Genomic DNA, 23,447 nt, shown 5'->3' on the forward strand with positions numbered 1-23,447 from the left:
TGTGGAGTCCATACGAGTCATGCGGACAGGAAAGTAGTTCATGAAGTACTTTTCTATCTGCATGTTCTGTGTAGACATCGCACAGAAAATATACAAGCCCCATTACAGTCTATGGGGTCTGTGTGCTTTCATAAGCTCACCGCTTGCCAATGTGTTCAGTATTCCATTCGGGAGGTCCCCAAGTGGACTCCCCGAAGGGAATACCAAACGCAGATGTGAACCAGGCCTGACAATAAAATAAAAATGCAATAAATACCATACAGTGTGAATAGGACCAAAGGTTAATGTTTAAGTTTACCATATTTATTTTTACTCTTTACACGGTTTCACTAGGTTCACACCTGCATTGTCCTATCTGTTATTCAGGTCCTTCACAGGACCAGAAAAAAAAAACCCAAAAAATAAAATGGAACATCAAATGACAAACAGCGACAGATTCTCAAGTAATGGGGTTTTTTGTCTGAATGTGCAAAAGTCAGGCTTGCAGGACATTTTCGTTCAGGTTTCAGGTTTGATGGACATGGTAACTCTAAGCATACCCTTTTAACTGCATCCTTAAAGATACCATGTTCCACTGTCATATGGCTGAATGAAACGGCTAAATCATAAACTGGTTGTTTAGGACTGGCATAATGTTTTTATGTAACTGGAAGTGGATACTTGACTATTATAGCAAGATGGGGAACAAATGAGTACGATCAGAAGACACTAACTGTGAACAACTACATGAAACTATTATGTTCTTAACTTTGGACCCTGTGCTATTTATTTTTCATGAATATATTGGCTATGAGATAAAGTGTAAAAGCCAAAAAAGCTATATATATAGTCGTGAATATGTGAACATGGCTCTTAATTAGTTCTCCTTATGCGGATTACCGCTCTGAGCATAGTATTTGGATTTTGTATTATCTGCTATTCATAAATATATTGATTATGAGATATATATTTTAAGGCCACATGATTCTTTGTAATTTCGTAAGTGCATGAATTGTATGGTGATATATGATTCTAACATAACCCACTTGGTCCCAGAATCTTGAGCTAAATTGAATATACAACAATTGGGTGTTTTTGTTTAACCCCTTGGAATTAAGGTGCTGACCTTGGGAGGTTGCAGCTTTTGTATCTTTACAAATAGTTTCATTGCTTGAACTATCGTCAGTGTGTGAATAAGGTCTTATACCAACACACCACTTTGATCATGGGCTGTCTACCCTTTGGAACTATGTGGGTTAATGGATTTATATATAGCTTTATCGTTGTAACACTGTAAATGCGGTAATATTGTTTTTGTATATATATGGGTGAATATTGTAGTTTTAATTCAATTTAGTGAAATTGTTAGTTGAAAGTGTCGTTCATGATAAACATAATAGCAGTTTTGAGGGTTAACTTGTGCTTTGGACTAATTTTGATCAGGTGTTATTGTAAGGTGGATAATCGTGTTTTCAGCCTTTAAAAAGGTTTTGGTCGGTCAGTAGACTCTAGATTGGGCTATGAGTAAGACACAGACGTGTCGAAACATGTCAGCCACAATGAAACCTATGCGGTTTTAATCACTTTTTTCCTACTTTTGCACTTTTGTTCCTGTCTATGGAGTGTTTTTTAATCATTATGGATTAAAAGTTATTTTTTAAAGAAATATTCCTGGTAGAGCGGATCCTTCTATCAATTCATTTTGTCTGTACCTATATACAAGCCTTAGTCTGAGGTTTGGATCGTGCACCCAGGTTACTTGAAATCGACAAGCCAAAGGAAGGTGGTAAGCTATAAGCTTTCTTTTTTTTCTTCTATATGTTCTTAACTGCACAAGAACAATAAGGTATCCATTCACCTGTTCTGTGGCATCACCACTAATACGCTACACTATATGGTCACTGTATAGCAGGACTAATCAGTCACAGAATGGAGGTAATGTTGGGTCTCTAAATATAGTGATAGTTTTTGATCTTGTGGTATATTATTTGGAGGTATAGCATTTGGTCACTGTTTGGCGGTAGCGTGATCATTATGGAGGAATTATTTAGTAAGGCTAGGTGGTATTATTTCACTGCTATGATGTGGCGATATTATAGAATGTGTTCGTCCATTTTCCATTAAATGTATGGAGACAATCACAATCTATATGACTGCGGTGGGTGGGTGTTCGAAAAAACATGCATACATCTCCTGCTCCCCCATCCACACATGTTTATCTTCTGGTCTTCAGGCACTGCATTTTACTCTACACTGGCAGTCATTTCTAGGAAAACCCATACATTTGCTTCTAATACAGTAGCACGGCAGCTGTAAATCTGCAGGGAGGGAATTCAGCATTTGTTACTTGTTTAGCAATGAAATTGCTTCAGGCTGTTGAATCACTAGATAAATTTGACCTAGATCCATACAAGCTACAGGATTCTGATTTCATTCTTGTGCAAGCTGCTCCAGAAGGATTAATATTCTATTTCAGACCTGTAAAAATATGTACTCAGCTGAACTGCCAGTACCTGAGAATATAATGAACACTTCTTAATAAGCTGCGGATCTAATTCTTAAGTCAGGCTATATGAGGAAAACAGAGAACCATTTCTACATTTAAAGAGTAGCTCCAAAATTAGGAATCCCTTAAGGCTAAGGCCCCACGTAGTGAGCTGCAAGAAAAAAAAAATAAATACAGCGGAAATCCTGTTTTTTTCCCCCCAGTGTGAGTTTTTCATTGCATTTTTGCTGTGGTTTTCCTTCCCTTAAATTAACACGCTGAATTTTTCAAAAAGGCATGAAATGGTTTTTTCCTCCCACAATGTGTGGATAGGATTTACTAGAATCTTATTAATTTTTATGGACTGTAAAAGGCAGCTTTTTTATCTGCTGCACTTCCACAGTAGGAAAAAACACTGCATTTCTGCAGCTTAGGGCCTAAAGGGGGAGTTTAATCCCTGAATCCCTGTGAGTACTGCAGCCTATTTACCACTGTACAGTGACTGCTTCGCATCCATTTATTGAGTTCTAGCATGGCCATACCACCAATGGACATAGTGTCACTGGCCAGAAAAGAAAGATGGAGCTCAACATTATAGTCCCAGAAAACCGCTTTAGGCTAAAACCCCACATTGTGGAAATGCAGCATTTTCGGCTGCATTTATTGGAGGAAGAAAAAAAAAAAAGAGCAAAATTGAAAATGCTGTGGAAAAAAAAAAAAAAAAAAAAAAGTAACACGTTTGCTAGGTTTTTTTACTGTAGCATTGTGATAAGAGGGGCCTTAGCTTTTTAGCACCATATTTTATTACTGGGAAGTCACGCGGCCTTGTGAAATGCAAAATATAGATTACAATCCTATATCACTTCATGACAGTCTATCATCACAAGCCAGTGTGTACAAAGTAGGTTGACATAGACTGACGCTTCTTAAGCTGTTCATGTGTCTGCAAATGCTGTCGGCCGACTTCACCATGAACATGCAAACTGAAAGACAGAAAGGATAAGCTGATGCTAGTCACAGAGTATCCATAATACGTGAAGTGAAGCACAATGTAGTCACCTTAACGCCTCCTGTGTGCTTCTGATGCTTGGGGTGTTATTGGACCCTCATGACTTTTCCAGCAATTTATAGTGTACAGTGTACAGTATGCGTGAACAATTCTGACAACAGCATGGTTACTGCCCTGATCCCAGCACTATAAAGACTTGATGGGGGTTTAGCATGGAAAAATCTTTCATTTAAAAAAAGCATGTGTCCAAAGGCAGAAAGCCTGGTTACAAATAATTGTAAACTGACCCTTGCTATTTACCTTGAAATAGTTATCCACCTTTTAAGGAAAACTAAAAATGGCTGCAAAATGTATAAAACATTTCAGTGACAACAGCCATTAGCCCAGCATGTGACTGCAGTGGGCACTGATTGCCTGCAGGGTGGTGACAGATATATTTTCCAACTAATCCAGTCACTGCTGGACCATGGTGAAATTAAAGGGTTCCCTTTTTTTCTCACACCAAGAACTGCACTGCGGACTCTGCTACTCCTGCTGTCTGCTTTCAAACACCAGTTTGGGGTGAAAATCCTCTAACTCTATAAACACAGGGGAACAAAAAAAAAAAAAATTTCTGTTGAGTTAAATTTTTGAGCTGTTTAATACTGAAATTGACATGCTGAACTCAAATCTGCAGTTACTTTTCTTCTATCACGTCAAGTTTTTTCTCTACAGCATATCTTGATGTGACCACGCTAGGATATTTGGTAACGCATGCGACAAGCTGGTGGGAGGTTGTGCACCCATCTCCCGCGCGCGTGGTGACGTCATAACTGTCCTGACTGACTGGGAGAAGACGCTGAGAGGTGAGTACTCAGAGTCGGGCTGTGGGGAGCGCCATGGTTACTATACTGTGCGGGCAGGGGTGCGATAGGCAGTATACTGTGTGTAGTGGGGCTGCAATGTAGCACTGTGTGTGTAGTGGGGGCTGCAATGCAGCACTGTGTGTGTAGTGGGGCTGCAATGTTGCACTGTGTGTGTAGGGGGGCTGCAATGTTGCACTGTGTGTGTAGGGGGGCTGCAATGGGGAATGTGATTGTGATGGAGCAATGGGCAGGCTTTGTGCCCTGCGCTCCAGACATCCTGTGTCCTGTTCTAGTCTACTACCACAGAATAGAACAGAGCAGGCCTCGCACACGGATCTGTTTTCACGGTCGTGTGCGGGAAGCCTTAAGTATATTAGTCCGGCCCTCTGAAACCATTCCAATTTCTAATGTGGCCCCATGGGAAAATTGCCCACCCCTGGTCTAGATAGCTATCGTTTTCCGAATTTTGTTGTGAGTTCTTGTTTGTAGAATAGCAGTTAACAGAATTTATTCTTTTATAGACATAAGTACTTTTTTGCTTTCCATTCGATCATGTCTGCGGCTTCATCTTCTCGTCGTAAGTGCCTCAACAGCCCTGATTCGTTTTGTTACATCTGTGGCAGTTTCACCATTCCAAGTCAAAACTTTACTACTTCTAAAACAATGGACCAAACTGAGCAATTGTAGGAATAAAATAACTCTAGTATATTCAGATTAATTTCTGCTTCATTGTCATGTAAGGGTATATTTTGTAAGATTTTCACGAAAAATGGAGGGTATCCTGTATCTTAAAAACTTGACGTGCTAGAGAAAAACGGGGGTCATTTTTGGAACCAAGAGGTAAAAGTAAGTCTGAAACAAGTGTCAGATCGAAGTCAACAAAAATTGTGTTCCCCAGTGAAATCATTGGAATGTAACAAACACATTAATGGTTTACTATGATACCACCTATGGACATATTTGCAATTCTTCCCTATGCCGAATGCATTTCACAGAATGCACACATATAACATATCAGCATTCCAGTGAAGACCCCTTAAAATAAGCCGTCTTATTCTCATTCTACGCTTCACAGAAAGCTTCCAGATAGCTTTTTTTTGCCTGCACAGTAATTAAGATCACCAAAGGAGTAGACAGTGCCACCGTATTATTTCTGTGTCCTTGTAACAGTGAAGATTTTCCAGTTATATCTTTTGTACTGCAGAGATCCAGCCAAATTCATCTTATTATTTCATTCCAACAGAGCAAAGGCAAATTGAAAGACTTGAGAGTGACAGATAGTGATACACAGCGGAGGGTGTTAAGCGTCCCCGGATGACCTCCCTCTACCATCCGCTGCCAGCATTCCATTACTGAGGCTTGCATTATGCACTATGTTTTCTCTGAAGACTGAACACAAGCCTTTTCTTCAAAAGATATGTGAATATCTCACAAAAAAACAAAAAAACAAAAAAAAAAAAAAAAAACACACAATACAATATGGATTCTACTTAGAAGTATTGTGTACAAGTCGTAGCAACCAAACATACCGTGAGCTATTTATGGAGCTGGACAGTGAACTAGGCAATATACAATATTTGGGGTATTTCTAACATTTTTGATCCACTTCCGTCCAGTGAATAGACAGGGATGACATAAGTAGAAAATCGTGGAAAGTCAGGTATCTTGCATTGTTTGTATGACTATGGGCCCTTTGCATTTCCTTATAGTACTGGCTTCTACACTTCAACAGCTCATGGATATCCCCCAATATATGTAACTACTTAAAGGGATTGGTCACTTTCAGACCAATACTGAGAGACCAATGTTGTTTATATAATAAAAAGTTATACAATTTTCCAACATACTTTCTGTATCAATTCTTCACAGTTTTCTAGATCTCTGCTTGCTGTCACTCTGTGACTTCTAGTGGATCAAATTATGACAATGGTCATGTGACTTATAGTCCATGGTCATGTGATGAGCACACAGGTGCACTGCTTATTACCAGGCAGATGTCTGATTACTGTGCTGTGACTATGACTCTGGGCTGTATATCACATGACTATGGCCAGAGGTAAGCAGAATGAATAACAACAAGCAGAGATCTAGAAAACTGAAGAATTGATACAGAAACTGTATTGGAAAATTGTACAACATTTTATTACACAAACAATAATATCTGTTTCTCAATATTGGTCTGAAAGTGAACAACCCCTTTAAAAGGGTTTTAAAAATGTTTATATTCTCTTGTGAGATTCCTTGTATTAAAAAGCCTTGATCACGTCAATTTTCCAGATATAGCGTACAAAAAAGAATACTCATGGCATACACTGGGCGCAGGTATGAATGACCTATATGAGTTATGTCAATGTAGTCTATGGATTAAAGAGAACCTTTCATCACCTCCACCAACTCCGGCTCTTAGCATCTCTAAATGGTAGCCACTCTACTGATTCCAGCGCAGCAGGAATTTTCTCTCTAGCCCAAACTGTTCCCAAGCAACAAGGACAGGTAGTTTTGGTGCCTGGTGTGCTATTTAAGCTCTGTAATGTCAGAAGGGAAGAGTCAGGCCGGGGATGTGATTCAGATCTCCAATCAGAGGCAGCCAGTATCAAACAGAACCCCCCCACACACACATACACCTTGTCTACTTTGGCCTGACACCGCCCTCTTGCCAGTACAGAGTCAAAATAGCACATCAGGCACCAAAACGAACAGCGTTGATTGCTCAAATACGGTGCTACATAGAGAAGAATTTTCCAACTGTGCATTGGACAGCACTTATTATATGAGTAATAAGCTGCACTTGTTGGAGGTAGTGAAAGGTCCTCTTTAAGTTGTTCTCAGTGGCCACAACCTGTACTTACTGGCATCAACTGCTCTGACCTGCTAGTCATACCTTGATCACTTGTAAACAAAAATGTAAGTGAACGCTGCAGTTTCAGCATTGGTTGATGGAGAGGGGAAGAGGAGTAACTTTTGTTTTGTTTTTGTCTTTTTATAGCATTTGCAGAATTTTCAAGATGTGTTTGCTCTGAATAGGTCAATTACACAATATATTTGCCAATGGTCTCACAATGGAAAGTTAGTTATTCATACTTATATGCGTTAATCTATTTGGGTCTTGACCCAAAACTTGAAGGTCAGTGATATTAACCACTGAGCTAACTTGCTATACACAATGTTGTGTGCTTTATCTACGTGCTATAACTATGCCAAGTAGATCCAGGAATATACGATAAAGTAACATTACTACTGAATAGGTTCATTATATGAGGATCTACTTCTAAGGATAACCTACAGAATAGGAAGATGACAGAGAGTTGCTCTGTAAATATTAAGTCAGAAAACATATTTCCTGTTATGACGCTGACGCAGAGGAAATGTTACAGAGGAACAATATTTCAATATTTAGCATCTGGGTGTAAAGTCAAGTGGCATCCAAAACAGGTAAAGAACAAGAAAAGCCATAGTGTGATACTACATGTCTATATGTATTAGCATTGTGTAAGTGTATGACATATAATGGCAGAGAAGATTATATCTGCCTTAGTCCAGGCCCCCCATATGCATAAACGCCACAATTTTGCCACGACATTTTACAGTACCTGCAAAGTGAATGGGATTCTGGTAGAAAAATATCCTCTTTGAACATGCTGCAGTATCAAAAAACGTTGCTTTTTCCTAAATCTCAGCATGTCCATGAACCCTGCGACCTTGTTTCTCTAGGCATAAAACCGCAAAACATATCCACCGTGTTTTTTCTCATTAGTGGTGCCTTAGCTTTGAAGGGGTTTTCATATCTCAGGATTCCAGCTCTTGCAAGGCTAAAGTTATCTCTGAATTTACATACACAGATAACAGAGACACAGCTAAAGGAACCTATCTAGCCCTTATCAATGGTCAAAAACTGAAGGTCATATGCAGGGAGAGAAGAGAATATAGCCAGGCAGGAGTCATCATCCCAACCTGTGAGTAGGTCTGTAAGGGGGCGTTCACACTACCGTCAGTGTCCGACAGGTAGTGTCCGCTCCTAGTGTCCGCTCAAAATCTGGCCCGGACATTAGGAGCGGACACTAGCTGTGTCCGTGACACCTGTCATTTATTTAAATGGGCATTGGGTGCGTTCTTTTGCACTCCCTGCCCTTCCTTTCCTGTCTGCATGTAAAGATGTCAGACTTCTCAAGCAGACAGAAAAAACCGACATGTAGGGTTTTTCTGTCAGCTTGAGAAGTCGGACATCTTTACATGCGGACAGGGAAGGAAGGGTACGGAGTGCAAAAGAACGCACCCAATCACCATTTAAATAAATGACAGGTGTCACGGACACAGCTAGTGTCCGCTCCTAATGTCCTTGCCAGATTTTGAGCGGACACTAGGAGCGGACACTACCTGTCGGACACCGACGGTAGTGTGAACGCTCCCTTACGTAGGCAACCAATTGTAAACAATGAGGAGCGAGATTTAGTTGTATCCAACAAAAAAAAATCAAGATAAAGCAATGTATTTAGTAAAATACAGATAGCTTCAGCTATAAGTCTGAATATGACCCTTGAGATGGGAATACCCCTTTAATGGTAATTCATGTCTTAGAAATTGGATGCTGCTCTAAAGGACTCAATTGGGCGAATTTACTAACCCGTTTATGCCAGTTTTCCAATGTAGATGGGTGTAAATGGGGCTCATCTTTTGTACACAGCATTTTAAAAGTGGGCGATATAGGGACAAAGACCAATGCCTGAGTTATGCCTGTGACTTTTGTCCTATTATGAAAACACAATTACATTACTATAGTAGCATATTGCATGAGTGATTCGATCCCATAGGGCTCAAGGTCCCTGGGGGTAGGGGGGGAATCTGAAAATAAAAAGGAAAAAAAAAGTTTTTAAAAAAGTATTTAAAAAAAGCATATGAACTCTTCGTGGCCTGACTGCATCAGTTTAGGTGATAAATGAGATTCCCTTCAAGAAAGAAACCAGAATGTTGTGAATAATAACAAATGTAGTTAAATTGCCTCAATACAGTTCTGCTCAGGCTTGCAATACCTCATCTGCTCACAAGGCATGATGCCTGCAGTGCACGGCGCTAAATGGAAATAGTAAACTAATGTAATGAACAAGAACAATGAAGAGAAAGTCGTAATAAAAATGGTCTGGAAAAAAAAACAACCTTCATATTCCCTTTATGAGTAATTTAGGCAACAAATAATCATGAAATGCAAAAGTGGAGGCGTGTGAAAGTGCACACTAAGCACAGAACATACTAGCAGACCACATTTACCAGCTGCGATTCCCTGAGACTACAGAAGATGCCACTCATTACAATAAGCCTGCTGCAGCTCTGCATCTGTTACCAAACTATAATGCCATGATATTCTGCCATAACACAGCGGCTATAGCTTCTCATCCCATACCGTACCATCTGTGGCGTTTCCAGCACCCATTACATGTATTATTTCACTGCATTAGCATATGTGGCCTTGAATAGATATCAATGAGCAGGTAAATAGTTTCTTCATTTGCCAGTCAGACATAGTAATAAGCCTCCACTTCCCCATATTACCCAGAATGTGACATAACATAAACCAGGCTCCATTTCCGGCTGCTAGGCGTTACTTCCAGGTTTTGTTGATGGACTGGTTAAAAGCTAAGTCCACTCCTACACATCCTGACAGAGCATTTCAGCTTCATGAAACTGTGCCTGCTCAGCCTTTCCCTCACACGGTATGCAGCTTAGCATACAAGTGCAAGTTTACCTCCTGGCCAACTGGGATCTCTGCCAAGGTCAATACAAGTCACAGCCAGTTTCATGAATAACGGGGAGGCCCGGCCCACTGGAAACTCTGAGATGTTAATCCCAGTAACAGATTAGTGTTCCCATAACAGAGCTTTACAGAGATGCAATGATCAGGGACAATGCTGGATATACTCCAAGTAGACCACAGGACACCAAACTAGTTACTAGCTGTGCCACCACAACAAAGACTTTTACAGACATTTCCCAAAGCATTGCTGGAAGGACTGTTTACACATAAATACATATTCTAGAAATAGGCTGGGAAATGATCTAAAAGTCGCTTTACTGCTTCCAGTAGAATTTGAAGTGAAGCCCAATCCCTTTCATCAATACAAACAGAAGGGTGTAGAAGGAGCAGTCTTATCAGGACATGCCACTTTTTAATAGGAAACCATGGCAGACATCAGCAGGGCCAGTACCAGCTGCTATGGGCAGTGAAAGCGATGTATAACAAGGAACCAGTGACATGAAAGGGCCCAAATGTAATAAAGTCAGGCTGGGTACTCTGTAGCAGCGCTACACTCTGGCTACTATGTAAGCTCTATAGCAATGAACCCTCCGTGACATTCATACTTCTTGCTCAAACAACCTCTTTAATACAGAAGTATTTATTAGATACAATAGCATGCTAGCTAATCTGTCATCTGCACGGTTACTGGAGGTGTAGGTTATCGCCACAACAGTGAGATAACCTGCTTGTTGTATCCACTTGTGCCCTATTTCAGTACCTGTAGAAAAGTGCAAATAGGGGTTTCAGTGGCGTAAGGCTATATCTGCATCACATACTAATTTATATATATATATATATATATATATATATATATATATATATATTTAGTGTGTGTGTGTGTGTGTGTGTGTGTGTGTGTGTGTGTGTGTGTGTGTGTATCTCATGGGGTTTTTTTGCTATTGAGTTACGGGAGTGTTGTGAATATTTTTGTATTATACTTTAAGCATTGCCAGGGGAAGTCTGTCCCATACACCTGTACTCATGTTGGTATGTAGAGCTGTAGCATTTGCCAAAGGTCACTTCAAATGACTATGTGCAACATGTAAGTATATTCAGCTCACAGATTACTGTTCCAACTTCCTCTGGGAGTCTAGATACCGGAATGGACTTCCGACCATATAATAGGAATAGAATATTAAAATCAGCTCCAACCAGATGGAAGAAAATTCAAACGTCCGAAGGTGCAACTGCACCGAAACGCGTAGCCTTCCTGTGACCGATACCCACAGTTTTTAAATGGATATTTAATAAAGCTGGAAGTTTTTTATCCTACAACCTCGGACGTTTGAATTTTCTTCCATCTGGTTGGAGCTGATTTTTATATTCTATTCAAATGACTATCTCTGTTTTCTACAACCTAGAAAAATGGTTCTGTTATCACATGCTACCAATATGGCAGCTCTAGCTGTAATAAAAACAGAGATATCACTAGCTAAAAACAGTCAGGCATGTGATGTTATACACAGAATGAAGTGCTGTAGATAAAGCTCAAATTCCCAACTGTGTTTTTCACTAGTGATAGGAAATATAAAAATAAAAAACTTGAGTCTTCAGTAGTTGATACCTTTTTTAATGGCTAACTAATAATGATGGTAGATTACAACGTTTCGAAGCTCTTGGCTTCTTCTTCAGGTATATCTAAAAACAATTTCTGAAGGATGCATATTTATGTACAAGAGGGATACATAGGAATAGAATTCTAGGAGGGAGGTTGGAAGAAGGGTATTGGTTATACAACTAAACAATTCATCATCTTGTAATGTTCTTATCAGTTCACAGAGTGTCTTTATAGCTGGCTGTCTCAGTTCAGTGATTTCTGTAGGATGCCATGAACCCATGTGAGAGATTCATCCCTTTCTCGAGAGTGTCAAACAAGGTCATAAACTTGTACTCATAAATCCGTCTCTGTTTCCTGGATTTAAAATTCCCTCTTAAAACCAAAATTTTCATGTCATTGGTGATATTATGATCTTCACTGCTGAAATGTTTTGACACGGGAAGGTCCATTCTTTGTTCTCTAATTGTATGGCGATGTGAATTAATTCTCATTCAAAGCTTCTGGCCCGTCTCTCCAACATACAGATTTTCAGTGGAACATTTGGTGCATATTATTAAATACACTACATTAGGTGTGTTACAGGTGAACCTACCTGGGATTTTATTGTTTCAGATATACCTGAAGAAGAAGCCGAGAGCTTCGAAACGTAATCTACCATCATTATTAGTTAGCCATTAAAAAGGTATCAACTACTGATGACTCAAGTTTTTTTGTTTTTTTATATTTCCTACCCAGTGGCTAACAAGGTACAAAGACAAACATTTTCACTAGTGATAGGTCAAGTTCTTTTATAGCTAATAAATCAGTCTTGGCAGCTTTCATGTGAAACCAGAACCATTTTTTCTACGTTAACAGCTATTTGTATGACTACTCCCGAGAAGAATGCTACAAGCTCTACTGGCAGTACAAATGTATGCAGATTTCCCTGGTAACAGCTCAGTTAGAAGGATGCTAGGAAGAGCTTTAGAGCCTGTGTTCTATTAAAAAGGAAGTTAATAGGTTAAAGTATATTATTACAGAGATGTTCACCAAAACAACAACACAATTGAATTTTTTTTTTTTTAAAATGGGTTTCACACTTTAAAAGGCATCATTTATAATACACTCACCGGCCACTTTATTAGGTACACCTGTCCAACTGCTTAACACTTAATTTCTAATCAGCCAATCACATGGTGGCAACTCAGTGCATTTAGGCATGTAGACATGGTCAAGACAATCTCCTGCAGTTCAAACCGAGCATCAGTATGGGGAAGAAAGGTGATTTGAGTGCCTTTGAACGTGGCATGGTTGTTGGTGCCAGAAGGGCTGGTCTGAGTATTTCAGAAACTGCTGATCTACTGGGATTTTCACGCACAACCATCTCTAGGGTTTACAGAGAATGGTCCGAAAAAGAAAAAACATCCAGTGAGCGGCAGGTCTGTGGGCGGAAATGCGTTGTTGATGCCAGAGGTCAGAGGAGAATGGCCAGACTGGATCGAGCTGATAGAAAGGCAACAGTGACTCAAATAGCCACCCGTTACAACCAAGGTAGCCAGAAGAGCATCTCTGAACGCACAGTACATCGAACTTTGAGGCAGATGGGCTACAGCAGCAGAAGACCACACCGGGTGCCACTCCTTTCAGCTAAGAACAGGAAACTGAGGCTACAATTTGCACAAGCTCATCAAAATTGGACAATTGAAGATTGGAAAAACGTTGCCTGGTCTGATGAGTCTCGATTTCTGCTGCGACATTCGGATGGTAGGGTCAGAATTTGGCGTCAACAACATGAAAGCATGGATCCATCCTGCCTTGTATCAACGGTTCAGGCTGGTGGTGGTGGTGTCATGGTGTGGGGAATATTTTCTTGGCACTCTTTGGGCCCCTTGTTACCAATTGAGCATCGTTGCAACGCCAAAGCCTACCTGAGTATTGTTGCTGACCATGTCCATCCCTTTATGACCACAATGTACCCAACATCTGATGGCTACTTTCAGGAGGATAATGCGCCATGTCATAAAGCTGGAATCATCTCAGACTGGTTTCTTGAACATGACAATGAGTTCACTGTACTCCAATGGCCTCCACAGTCACCAGATCTCAATCCAATAGAGCATCTTTGGGATGTGGTGGAACGGGAGATTCGCATCATGGATGTGCAGCCGACAAATCTGCGGCAACTGTGTGATGCCATCATGTCAATATGGACCAAAATCTCTGAGGAATGCTTCCAGCACCTTGTTGAATCTATGCCACGAAGAATTGAGGCAGTTCTGAAGGCAAAAGGGGGTCCAACCCGTTACTAGCATGGTGTACCTAATAAAGTGGCCGGTGAGTGTAGTCTGCAAATATCTCTCTTACTGAACAGCAGTGAGAGGTGTAGTCACCATGTCACATCAGCAGACGAATCAAACTATATATTTGTCATTTCACCTCATACTGAACTTTTTTTTCTCCTTCAAAAAATGTAGAACTTATGTTACGAAAAAACTATTTTTGCCATATTTGTCATGGCTGCTGGATAATATTAGCTGCCTGGTCTTCCCTTGACTATAATGTAAAAACATGATGGATACTTTCTTCTATCAGGTTTTTATTACTATTCTGAAGAAAAAGTCATGTATGAAGAATTTTCTTCTGTTACAACAGTAAACAAACAAGATGGAGGTGACCATCATGTTTTTACATTATAGTCAAAAGGAACGGAAATAGATTGGGGGGGAAGGGGGGGTGCTCAGTCTAGGTCCGTTACTTTACCACTTTTAAAGTCCCTTGTTGTCAACAAACTAAAAAAACAACCTGTAATAATAGTGATGTGAACATAATCTGTCAAAACACTATGGAAGAAACAGCACAACAGCCACTACACTATTCAACGGCCAAAAATTTACAAACACCAAGAGACTCTGCAAGAACACCCTGAAAGTGTCTATGGTGACTTTAGGGTTAATGATATGTAAAAGAACATAGTACCCTCCCTCCCTGGTGGCTAGTATCCAAATGAAACACAGAAAATAGGCCTGCTGGTTTAACTCAATTCCTTATCCCACACCAGAACCTGCACAGCATTCCAACCATCTCAGTACCATCCTCTGTGGAGGGAAGAAAAACAGGATTTAAATGGAAACAGATTTGTGTTTCCCAGAAGACAGTGTTTTCATAATTCCAAATCACACTAGAGGCAACAAAAGTTAACCCACTGACAACCATCATTTCATTCCACAACAACAAAGTATCTATTAATATATAAATACAAATGTTCTATGACCTTAGTCAGCCTGTCTCAGAGATACAACTTGCACTTGCACCTCTAATGTCAAATGTGCAGCAACAGATCACACTAATTATTTGCAAAAAAAAGTTTTCCAACATGATGGAAGAGACAGCTGTGAAACAAGGACTATGGTTGGGTAATGCGGTCTTACCTTGCCCAGCTCTTCTCCAGCTCCATGTTGGCCCTGGTTTATCAGTGGGGAGTGTCTGATCAGTTGCTCTTGTAACAGCTCCAGCCTGGGCCGCTTTGACTCTGCCATGTCTAGATCTGCTTGCTTGCTCAAGTCCGTCACATAACTATGAGGGTCTCCTCTCCCGTGTAGTTCTGGTGACCTGTGGAAAGCAAGGTTATAGTATGGGAATCCTGGATGTGTGTTCTCCTATCACCCCATTCTATAGTTTACTGAATCTTTGAAAATCACTGTATACTTTAACTATAACTTTTGTCAGACATAGGACTTGTATACACCGTAGCTTACAATCATTGTTGCAACTTCAATGACAATACGGTAACAGGCATGTGATTATTTTCACTATGATAATAATTGATCCATTACGGATTGCAAAAATGGACCTTTACGGGATACCTCATTCTGAAAAACTTGTCACAAAGTGTGAACTTGTACATGTATGAGCAACTTAAATGCAGGAAATGCATAAATGTTCAATAAGTGGGGATCCCACCACTGGATGCTGAATGTGTAGTACTGGCTCTTTCCAATTAGTTGTATGGTTCTAAAGTTACAGCTATGCGCTATATAAATATTATTAAATTGCATTCCTTGTGAATTCTGGAGCTTCTTTTCTTATAATTCTGTGATTGTATATTTCCTCCCTTAGTCCTGCTAAAAATGTAGAAATAAATTGACAACTGGGTGTTACCAGTTGAGTGGCTGTCCAGCCTCACTGACACTATCCACACAGTGCTGATAGTAATAGTCTACAGTCCCTTTGAGAATGACAATGGTAACAATCACTTGTCAATTTATTCCTAAACTTCTAGGAGTAATAGAGGAATAGAATTTCACAGAGGTCTCAGAAAAGATGCAGAGCTGGTGATGTCAGGGCCTCGGCCACCTCTATTGTATGATCAGTCTTTTCACTGTGACCAATAATTAATGGAGTCTTCTGTCAGCCCTGCAAAGTGCAATGCTGAGCCGGGATAAGAACTAGAACATGGTTTGATCAGTTTCTCAGTTACCTCTATGTGTACTTCCAGAGATAACAGTGTGCAGCTAGTGCTGGGTTCACATTCGCATACAGATTTTATGCCCTTTGGCGACCCGAAAGACGTAAACCCTATCCGCTTAAAAAGCAGTTTAACGTGGAAACCCGTGGTCACTATAGACTATAATGTAGTCCCCGGGTTCCCACCTGTTTTCCGCCGAAAATGGCGGAGAGAAAAGTTCTCCTTGCAGGACTTTTCTTTCACCCTATTTTAAGTGAAATAGGGGATGGAGTCTCAAATGTTAGTGTGAACTGGGCATTAAAACAATCACAGTCTTGGAGCACTCTGCTGCACTGAGCTATATATCACACAGGCTAAACACAACCACCAACTTGTCACTGAAACCAGGAAGCGGAGGGGAGAGGAGACAGGAGGGCAGGTGAAACCCTGTATTCATATGAAAGTCATAATTGGCAGTGTGATGGCCGCTTTTGTAATGTCTGTCACACTATGAATGGGCGCTATTTACATGACCAATATTTTGATGGTTTGTTATAACAGACTGTCAAAATATGGTACATATTTGACTTTTACCAGTTTTAAAGGATTCCTCCATACACTGAAATGTGTGAGGGATCCATGGAAATGTGCACCTCTCGGGTGCAAAGTGGATGGGGAAAATGTATGTTTTTCACACCATTTGTGTGAATCTTGTTTTAGATGGGAAAATCCCTTTAACTTTTCTATCATGTACATTTCTTTTTAAAAATGCTTCTTTGTTGTAGACTGACACAGCAAGCAAGCTAAGTTACAAGAGAGAATATACGACATGTGGAAATAAAAGCTGTGAGATCATATAATGATAGCTACAAAGAAACAATATAAATAGTGTTATTTTTTTTCCATGCACATCTGACCTGACTAGTGACCTCTCAATAATGTTACCACAGGGAAGTTCTCAAGGAGGACACATGCTTGATATTCCATGGCAAACATCTGAGTCTTCCTGCAAGTCAGATCCCATTTAAGCAAAAAGCATGTGCTCATGTACAGGCCTAAATATTTTAAGAGAGCTAAAGGAGGTATGGGGGCATGATTTATTCATATCCAGAAATTCTGCAGGGAATATAAAATGCATTGCGTGGAAGAAGAAAATGATAAAGATCCGAACCTTTAGAAAAACGTATTAAAGCAGTTCATGTATTGCATATACTGATCCCAAGCCAAAGCTATCAGATTCATTCATTTACCCAGGCCTGTTAAAGGGATCAGTGGCACTGAGCACAAAATAAACTGGACTAGCTGGATCCTCTTTAAACTCTACTAGGACTGGGGAAGTAATTTGCAGTCAAATATCAGCATTGCCATTACTCAGAATGAAGCAGAGGGCCCATGCTGCTGAAACGCTGTTTTTTTTGTTGCAGATTTTGTTGCAGTTTTTTTTTTTTAGCCAAAGAAAGCAGTGGATTGAGCAGAAGGGAGAAGAAGTAAAAGAATTTTCTATTATTTCCCATTCCTTTTGAGTCATTCTTGGCTTTGGCTCAAAAAAAAAAAAAAAAAAAAAAAAAAGCTGCCAAAAAAAAATAAAAATGTTTCCGCAATGTGGGTTCTAAGCCTTAAAGGCATGAACATAAGCATTTCTAAATCTGTAGCTAGTTAAAAGTTAAATATTTTTGCAAATGTAAGTAATTAAACATTTTTCAGAGTCCTAAAGAGTTATAGTAAAGTACAATTTCCTAGGGTGAAGCACCGGTGTACAATATATGCAAATGGACATGACATCTAAACCAAGATTAAAATAGTACCGCAAAGTTTAGATTTAACATGTGAAATGAGACTTGTGCCTTATAGGGTATACATTCTGTCAAGTACCCTTAAGTCTAAAAGTGTGTATACAAATTTGACTAAAATTCCAGATCTCTTTAATATTCCATAGCATCTTAGCTGGATTTAGGTTACATCTGTTCCCAGGGAGAATGAGTGACGACACCTAGATCCTCCTATAAACATATGTTAATGTATTCCCACATTCACTTACTTCCCTGGCAGGGAACTAGGTCAGATATAGGGTTACAATACATTTCTGCTTTACAGACCCGCTGCTCCTCATACAGCATTGAGAGCAGGGTTTCTGTTCACAGGCAATGTCAATTTCCAAAATTGTATTGTAAGAAAGAACTAACAATAAAAATAGAAGGAATACATGTTTAGACCCTGAAATAAGAGTTGCTAAGTACCACATACACATAGCTGGAGGCAGCTCCGGGCTACAGGAATTCACACCCATTTCAAGCTCAGTCTTGCCAGAGCAGACCAAGCAAGGCCTGGAATGCAATATAATCCAATGACTCTCGGTACAAGCCGTACACTTCAAATTTAATTTCATAGCAAGAATTTCCGCGAAAACAAACTTATCCTTGTGTGGCCCATCTGATATTTACCTTTGTAATGAGAGAAATACCTCAGACTATGGCTCTTTGTCTGCCATAAAGCATACACACTATATTCTTTCCCCCATTGTGCCCACAAGTGCTCTAGACTGATAAGAAGCTAGTCAATATTGTCGCTCCCGATACAGCGCCACAGCTCAATGCTATGCAACACAAGATGGTGCCTTTTGTGGGATAGGTGGAAAAACCAACCTTACACCTAGTGGGGTTTCATGTATTTCGTTTTAGTTTCATTACTTAGATGCAAGACAGTGCTTTTACATTGTTTCTATTAATTCTATAGATTAGAACACTTTCCTAGAGAAGCCATGTTGTAAACATACAGTTCTTTCGTGTATTGCCTATACACATAGTACAGGGTGGTATGTGGGCTAATGTCGCTATTTTACCCCATCTAGTTTACCAGAAGTAAATGATGTAGGTCATTGGGCTTTTCACATCTGGCGGTAGGTCCTTTACAATACCGGGGTACCCTCAAATTAATGGATAATAAAGATAAAATCTAACTTTTATTGGTATATTTTAAAACGCCGTTTTAAAATATACCAATAAAAGTTATATTTTACCTTTACCTCAGTATTGTAAAGAGTTCATATTGGTATTCCTAGTCCAAAGATATAGTGTTCACAGAGAAATCCGACTTTTTTAACAGCAGTCAGCTAAACGTTCATTTGGCCGATAACTATTCCTCCCCCCAAACAGACGAAAAATTTCTGAATATGGAGAGGAGAGTAAGTCACTGCCAGATCTCTCTAGTGGTGGCTTATTTCGTTTGAGAAAAAGATTGGGTATATAAAAGTTTAACAAGCCCAATACTTCTTCCCTCCAACATAGTGCTGTGAAATATATAGGCATTACAGAAGTAAAACAAATAAAAACAAACAGTCTGTTGGGGACAAGCCACGAACCGAAGATAAGTGGCCAGTTTGGTTGACATTAATCTAATCTATATATGTTCACCTTAAATATATTGATGACCTGTCCAAAGACAGGTCACCAATATTAGATTGGTAAGGGTCTGACACAGGGGCAGACAAAGATAGCAAATGACCCATGTGCAAAAACATTTAGGTCTCTCTAACCAATGGTTAGCCATGAATTTCATTAGCATTTACCCACAATCTAATAGATATTGGGAAGCTGCTGTTAAAGTGATATGGGCACTCCGACCTACTGGATACCTTTTCAGCTGCGCCAATAGTAAATTTGCACTCGGTTAGACACATGGACACTCACTTCATCACTGCAGTCACACAGAGTTTTTTGGTCAGGAATTTGGTCAGGAAAATGACTCAAATTCCTCCTGCAAAAAAACCACCTCACCATACAGTCCTATGGTGAGGAGTTTTTAGGAGGAGGAATTTGAGTCAGTTTCCTGACCAAATTCCTGACCAAAAAACTCTGTGTGAACACAGCCTTCTGTTCTCAGCATCTGATACCAGTGAATGGAGCAGGAAGTGGTGGCATCAATGGTGCTTAGCTCCCATTCAAATGGAAGTGGATGTGCAGTACCTGGCCTGGCCAGAGAGCAGAAGACAGAGCTCCTTCATTCTCCGTTTCAGCTACTGAGAACAGCTGACTGGTGGGAGCGTTGGGTGTTGGACCCTCACCAAATTGATACTGATAAACTATTCTCAGAATAGGTCATCAATAATATAAACCTGGAAAACATCTTTAAATCTCTGACTCCTATTTTGAGCCTGTCCTAGTCTGCACAGCAAAGCTAACAAGTGAACTACATAAAAGGGAAACTTCATTTTATTGTGCCTGCAGCTGGCCATTGTGAAAACTACAATATTTTAATATCTAGTTTTTATGAAGTCATGTAAAAAAATTGCTAAAATGTTTATAAACAAAAACTTTATTTAAAGAGGACCTTTCACCATATCCGGGCACAGGCAGTGTTATATACTGCCAGAAAGCTGACAGTGCGCTGAATTCAGCGCACTGTCGGCTTTCCCGATCTGTGCCCGGTGTGAAGAGCTTACGGCCTGGTACCGTAGCTCTTCTATGGTCAGAAGGGCGTTTCTGACCATTAGCCAGAGACGTCCTTCTGCCTCGCGGCGCCAATCGCGCTGTGCTGTGGAGCGGGGAGGAACGCCCCCTCCCTCTGCTCACACAGCACGTCCATAGACGAGCATTATCAGGAGAGGGAGGGGGCGTTCCTCCCGGCTCCACAGCACAGCGCGATTGGCGCCGCGAGGCAGAAGGACGTCTCTGACTAATGGTCAGAAACGCCCTTCTGACTGTAAAGCGCTACGGTACCGGGACCGATAGCGCTTTACACCGGGCACAGATCGGGAAAGCCGACAGTGCGCTGAATTCAGCGCACTGTCAGCTTTCTGGCAGTATATAACACTGCCTGTGCCCAGATATGGTGAAAGGTCCTCTTTAAATATCTCGAAAAATAAATATCTTACCAAGTTCCTGGAGTTAAAATGTATTGCAGGGAATATGTATTGTAGAACTATTGATCACCATGGTAAGGAGTGGTTCACACAGGAATTTGATGCTGAATTTATGTAGCAGAAAATTTCTGTTTCAGGAACCTGTATTGTTTGTTTTTATTCATTGAGTATTCCTTTTCAAGTATTCAGCAACCTTTATTTCCAATTTACAAGCTCTTCCATGTTCAAGCTTCTGGCTCAGGAGCCTTCCCCAACACTGGTCACAGAAACTCTTACCCATTTTTAGTTCACCTGCACAGCTTCTGCTCTCCTCCATCCCCTTCGTCTTTCAATTTCTAGTTTGCATTACCATATGCACACAGCTTTACATACCAGTACACAGCTCTCTTCTTCTTCCATTGTCCTGTCTGTGTAAGACCCTTGTGTGTGGATTTTCCATCACAGGACTGTGTCTCTGGTAGGAAGCCCTGTCTGTGTTTCTGCAAAGTGAAGGCATGCTAACCCGCACAAAGCACTACATGCGCAGCAGAGGCTTGTATCCAAAATGAGAGCGATAAAGTCCCATCTGTCTGAGGTCAGATTTTTGCTGAGAATAGGACAAGGTAACTTGCAATATATATAGCAACATATGCAAGATGCAGAAAACTGGCAATTTCTAACATGCAATCCAATCTCATGTTGATTAAAACATGCATGCAAGTGGGGGGAGGGGGGAGAAGAGTTTTTTTTTATGATGAGGTAAACTCTCATTTGCAAAATCTACAGTCCTTAGAAAACACCAGGGCCATTCAGCAATTACATGTCACACGTCATTAACAAAGACCTGGGGCAGAAATTCTCATACAAGTCAAGTTATAGCTCCAAACTTTTCAATAAATTAAACTGACAATACTAGAATTTGTAAGATCATTATAAATGTGCAATACAAATGTTTAGATGAAGAGGCCAAGGCTAGACTGTGACATTAGTTGCACGATTACAGCCAAAGGCAGGTCATTTGGATTGCATAGTGAATCAATTCAATTAGCACTCCAATTAAAAGTAATGCAACCATTGTCAGACAGCCTTGGACCTCATTCATTTCTATTAGAGTAAGATAATGACTGAGACTAATGTTTCCTAATGTGTCTGCTAATCTAAGACCTATGTTGCCCCACATACACTAAGGGTATGTTCATACTAGCATTATTACACTGCATTACAGTCATCCATCATAGGTAGTAGAGTAACAGAAGAAAAAGTCTGCATGTATGGATTTATCTTCGGTCAGAAAGGTACAAAACACAACAGAAGAAAGATTCCATCCTTTTTTTTTTTTTTGTAATATGGGGTAAATGCAGGTAGACACCAGACAAAGGGGGCTGTGATGGATGAGAGCAACAGACAAACTCTGAAATTAACTGATCCCAATACGGTTTGAAGGTACATGTAAATTATATCCGCAGTTGTCCAATGAAGACAAACTATCTTAAATATGACGACAAAGACAATCAGGGTATGTTCACACAGAAAAATTTGGAGCTAATTTTGAGGCAGAGTCTACTTCAAAACCCTGACCAAATTCCTCGAGTCTAAGCAAGCCGTAGCCAAAAAACGCTGCAGAAAAGACCACTGCAGAGTTTTTTGCTGCAGACTTTTCACTTCTTATATAGCTCTATGGAAAGTGTATTCTGTACATATAATTGACATGCTGCGATTTACAAAGAGTGTGGCTTTTTTTCTGCAGCTACTGTAAGAGTTTTTTGCAACATGGGGCCCAGGCCTAAATCTCAGTAGAAGGTAGAAATTCTGTTGGCTGATTTTTTTTCATCTAGCATAAAAAAATAAGCATCCTGCTAATTCTCAGATACATTCTCTCTGAAACTACAATTGCTGGTCAAGGCAGCTAACATGCACTAGAATAGTGGGACCATGGAGTGTGGATCATCACCATCAAAAGGGGTTCATATATCTAATTAGTTTCCCTCCTCAAAAAAATGGTCCCTACACCCTTCTGTTCCCCAATTGGTAGTAAATATGTAGGTACACTGCCACCTGTCTATAACATCCATTTATGAATGCAGTCACTATGTGAATACATTAACAGAGTGCAGAAAAAACTACATAAAAAGAGTGCTCCCATTGCCATGCCTGCTAAAACAATGTGAAAGCAACAGGTAATTAGCGTGGTATATCCCAATTATAGCCAAAAATAATTAGATGCAACACCGCATGTCAGTAATGAAAACGGGGGATCAGGAACACAGTTCACTGGAAACATATTACAGGGTGCTAATGATGAGGTACATGGTGACTACACTCCATCAAATCAGCCATCCTGTATTGGCGTATTCCTTGAGTATATTCCATTCCATCTACAGCACTGCAGCTTAGGCTAGGGCTGAAATACCACCCCAAACTACCAGGCTAACAACGGTTTCCCCCTTTTTTGAGACCACAATTGAAACGAAAGGGAGGCAGACTTAAGCTTTTTTTTCTTTTTTTTTTTTTTTAGCAAATTTC

The 23,447-nt window shown here is 40.1% G+C and overlaps 1 protein-coding gene across 20 annotated transcripts in view; it reads right to left on the reverse strand.

Moving 5' to 3' along the window:
* Nucleotides 1–23,447, reverse strand: part of NCOR2 (nuclear receptor corepressor 2) — a 291,797-nt gene that overhangs the window by 167,536 nt on the left and 100,814 nt on the right. For all 20 annotated transcript variants that reach the window (XM_075274561.1, XM_075274570.1, XM_075274577.1 and 17 more), the window contains one exon: nucleotides 15,072–15,252. In XM_075274561.1, the coding sequence (XP_075130662.1) occupies nucleotides 15,072–15,252 (181 nt within the window). The remainder of the gene's footprint in view (nucleotides 1–15,071; nucleotides 15,253–23,447) is intronic.

Source organism: Leptodactylus fuscus, chromosome 1, assembly GCF_031893055.1.
Source record: "Leptodactylus fuscus isolate aLepFus1 chromosome 1, aLepFus1.hap2, whole genome shotgun sequence".
Lineage (NCBI taxonomy): Eukaryota > Metazoa > Chordata > Amphibia > Anura > Leptodactylidae > Leptodactylus > Leptodactylus fuscus.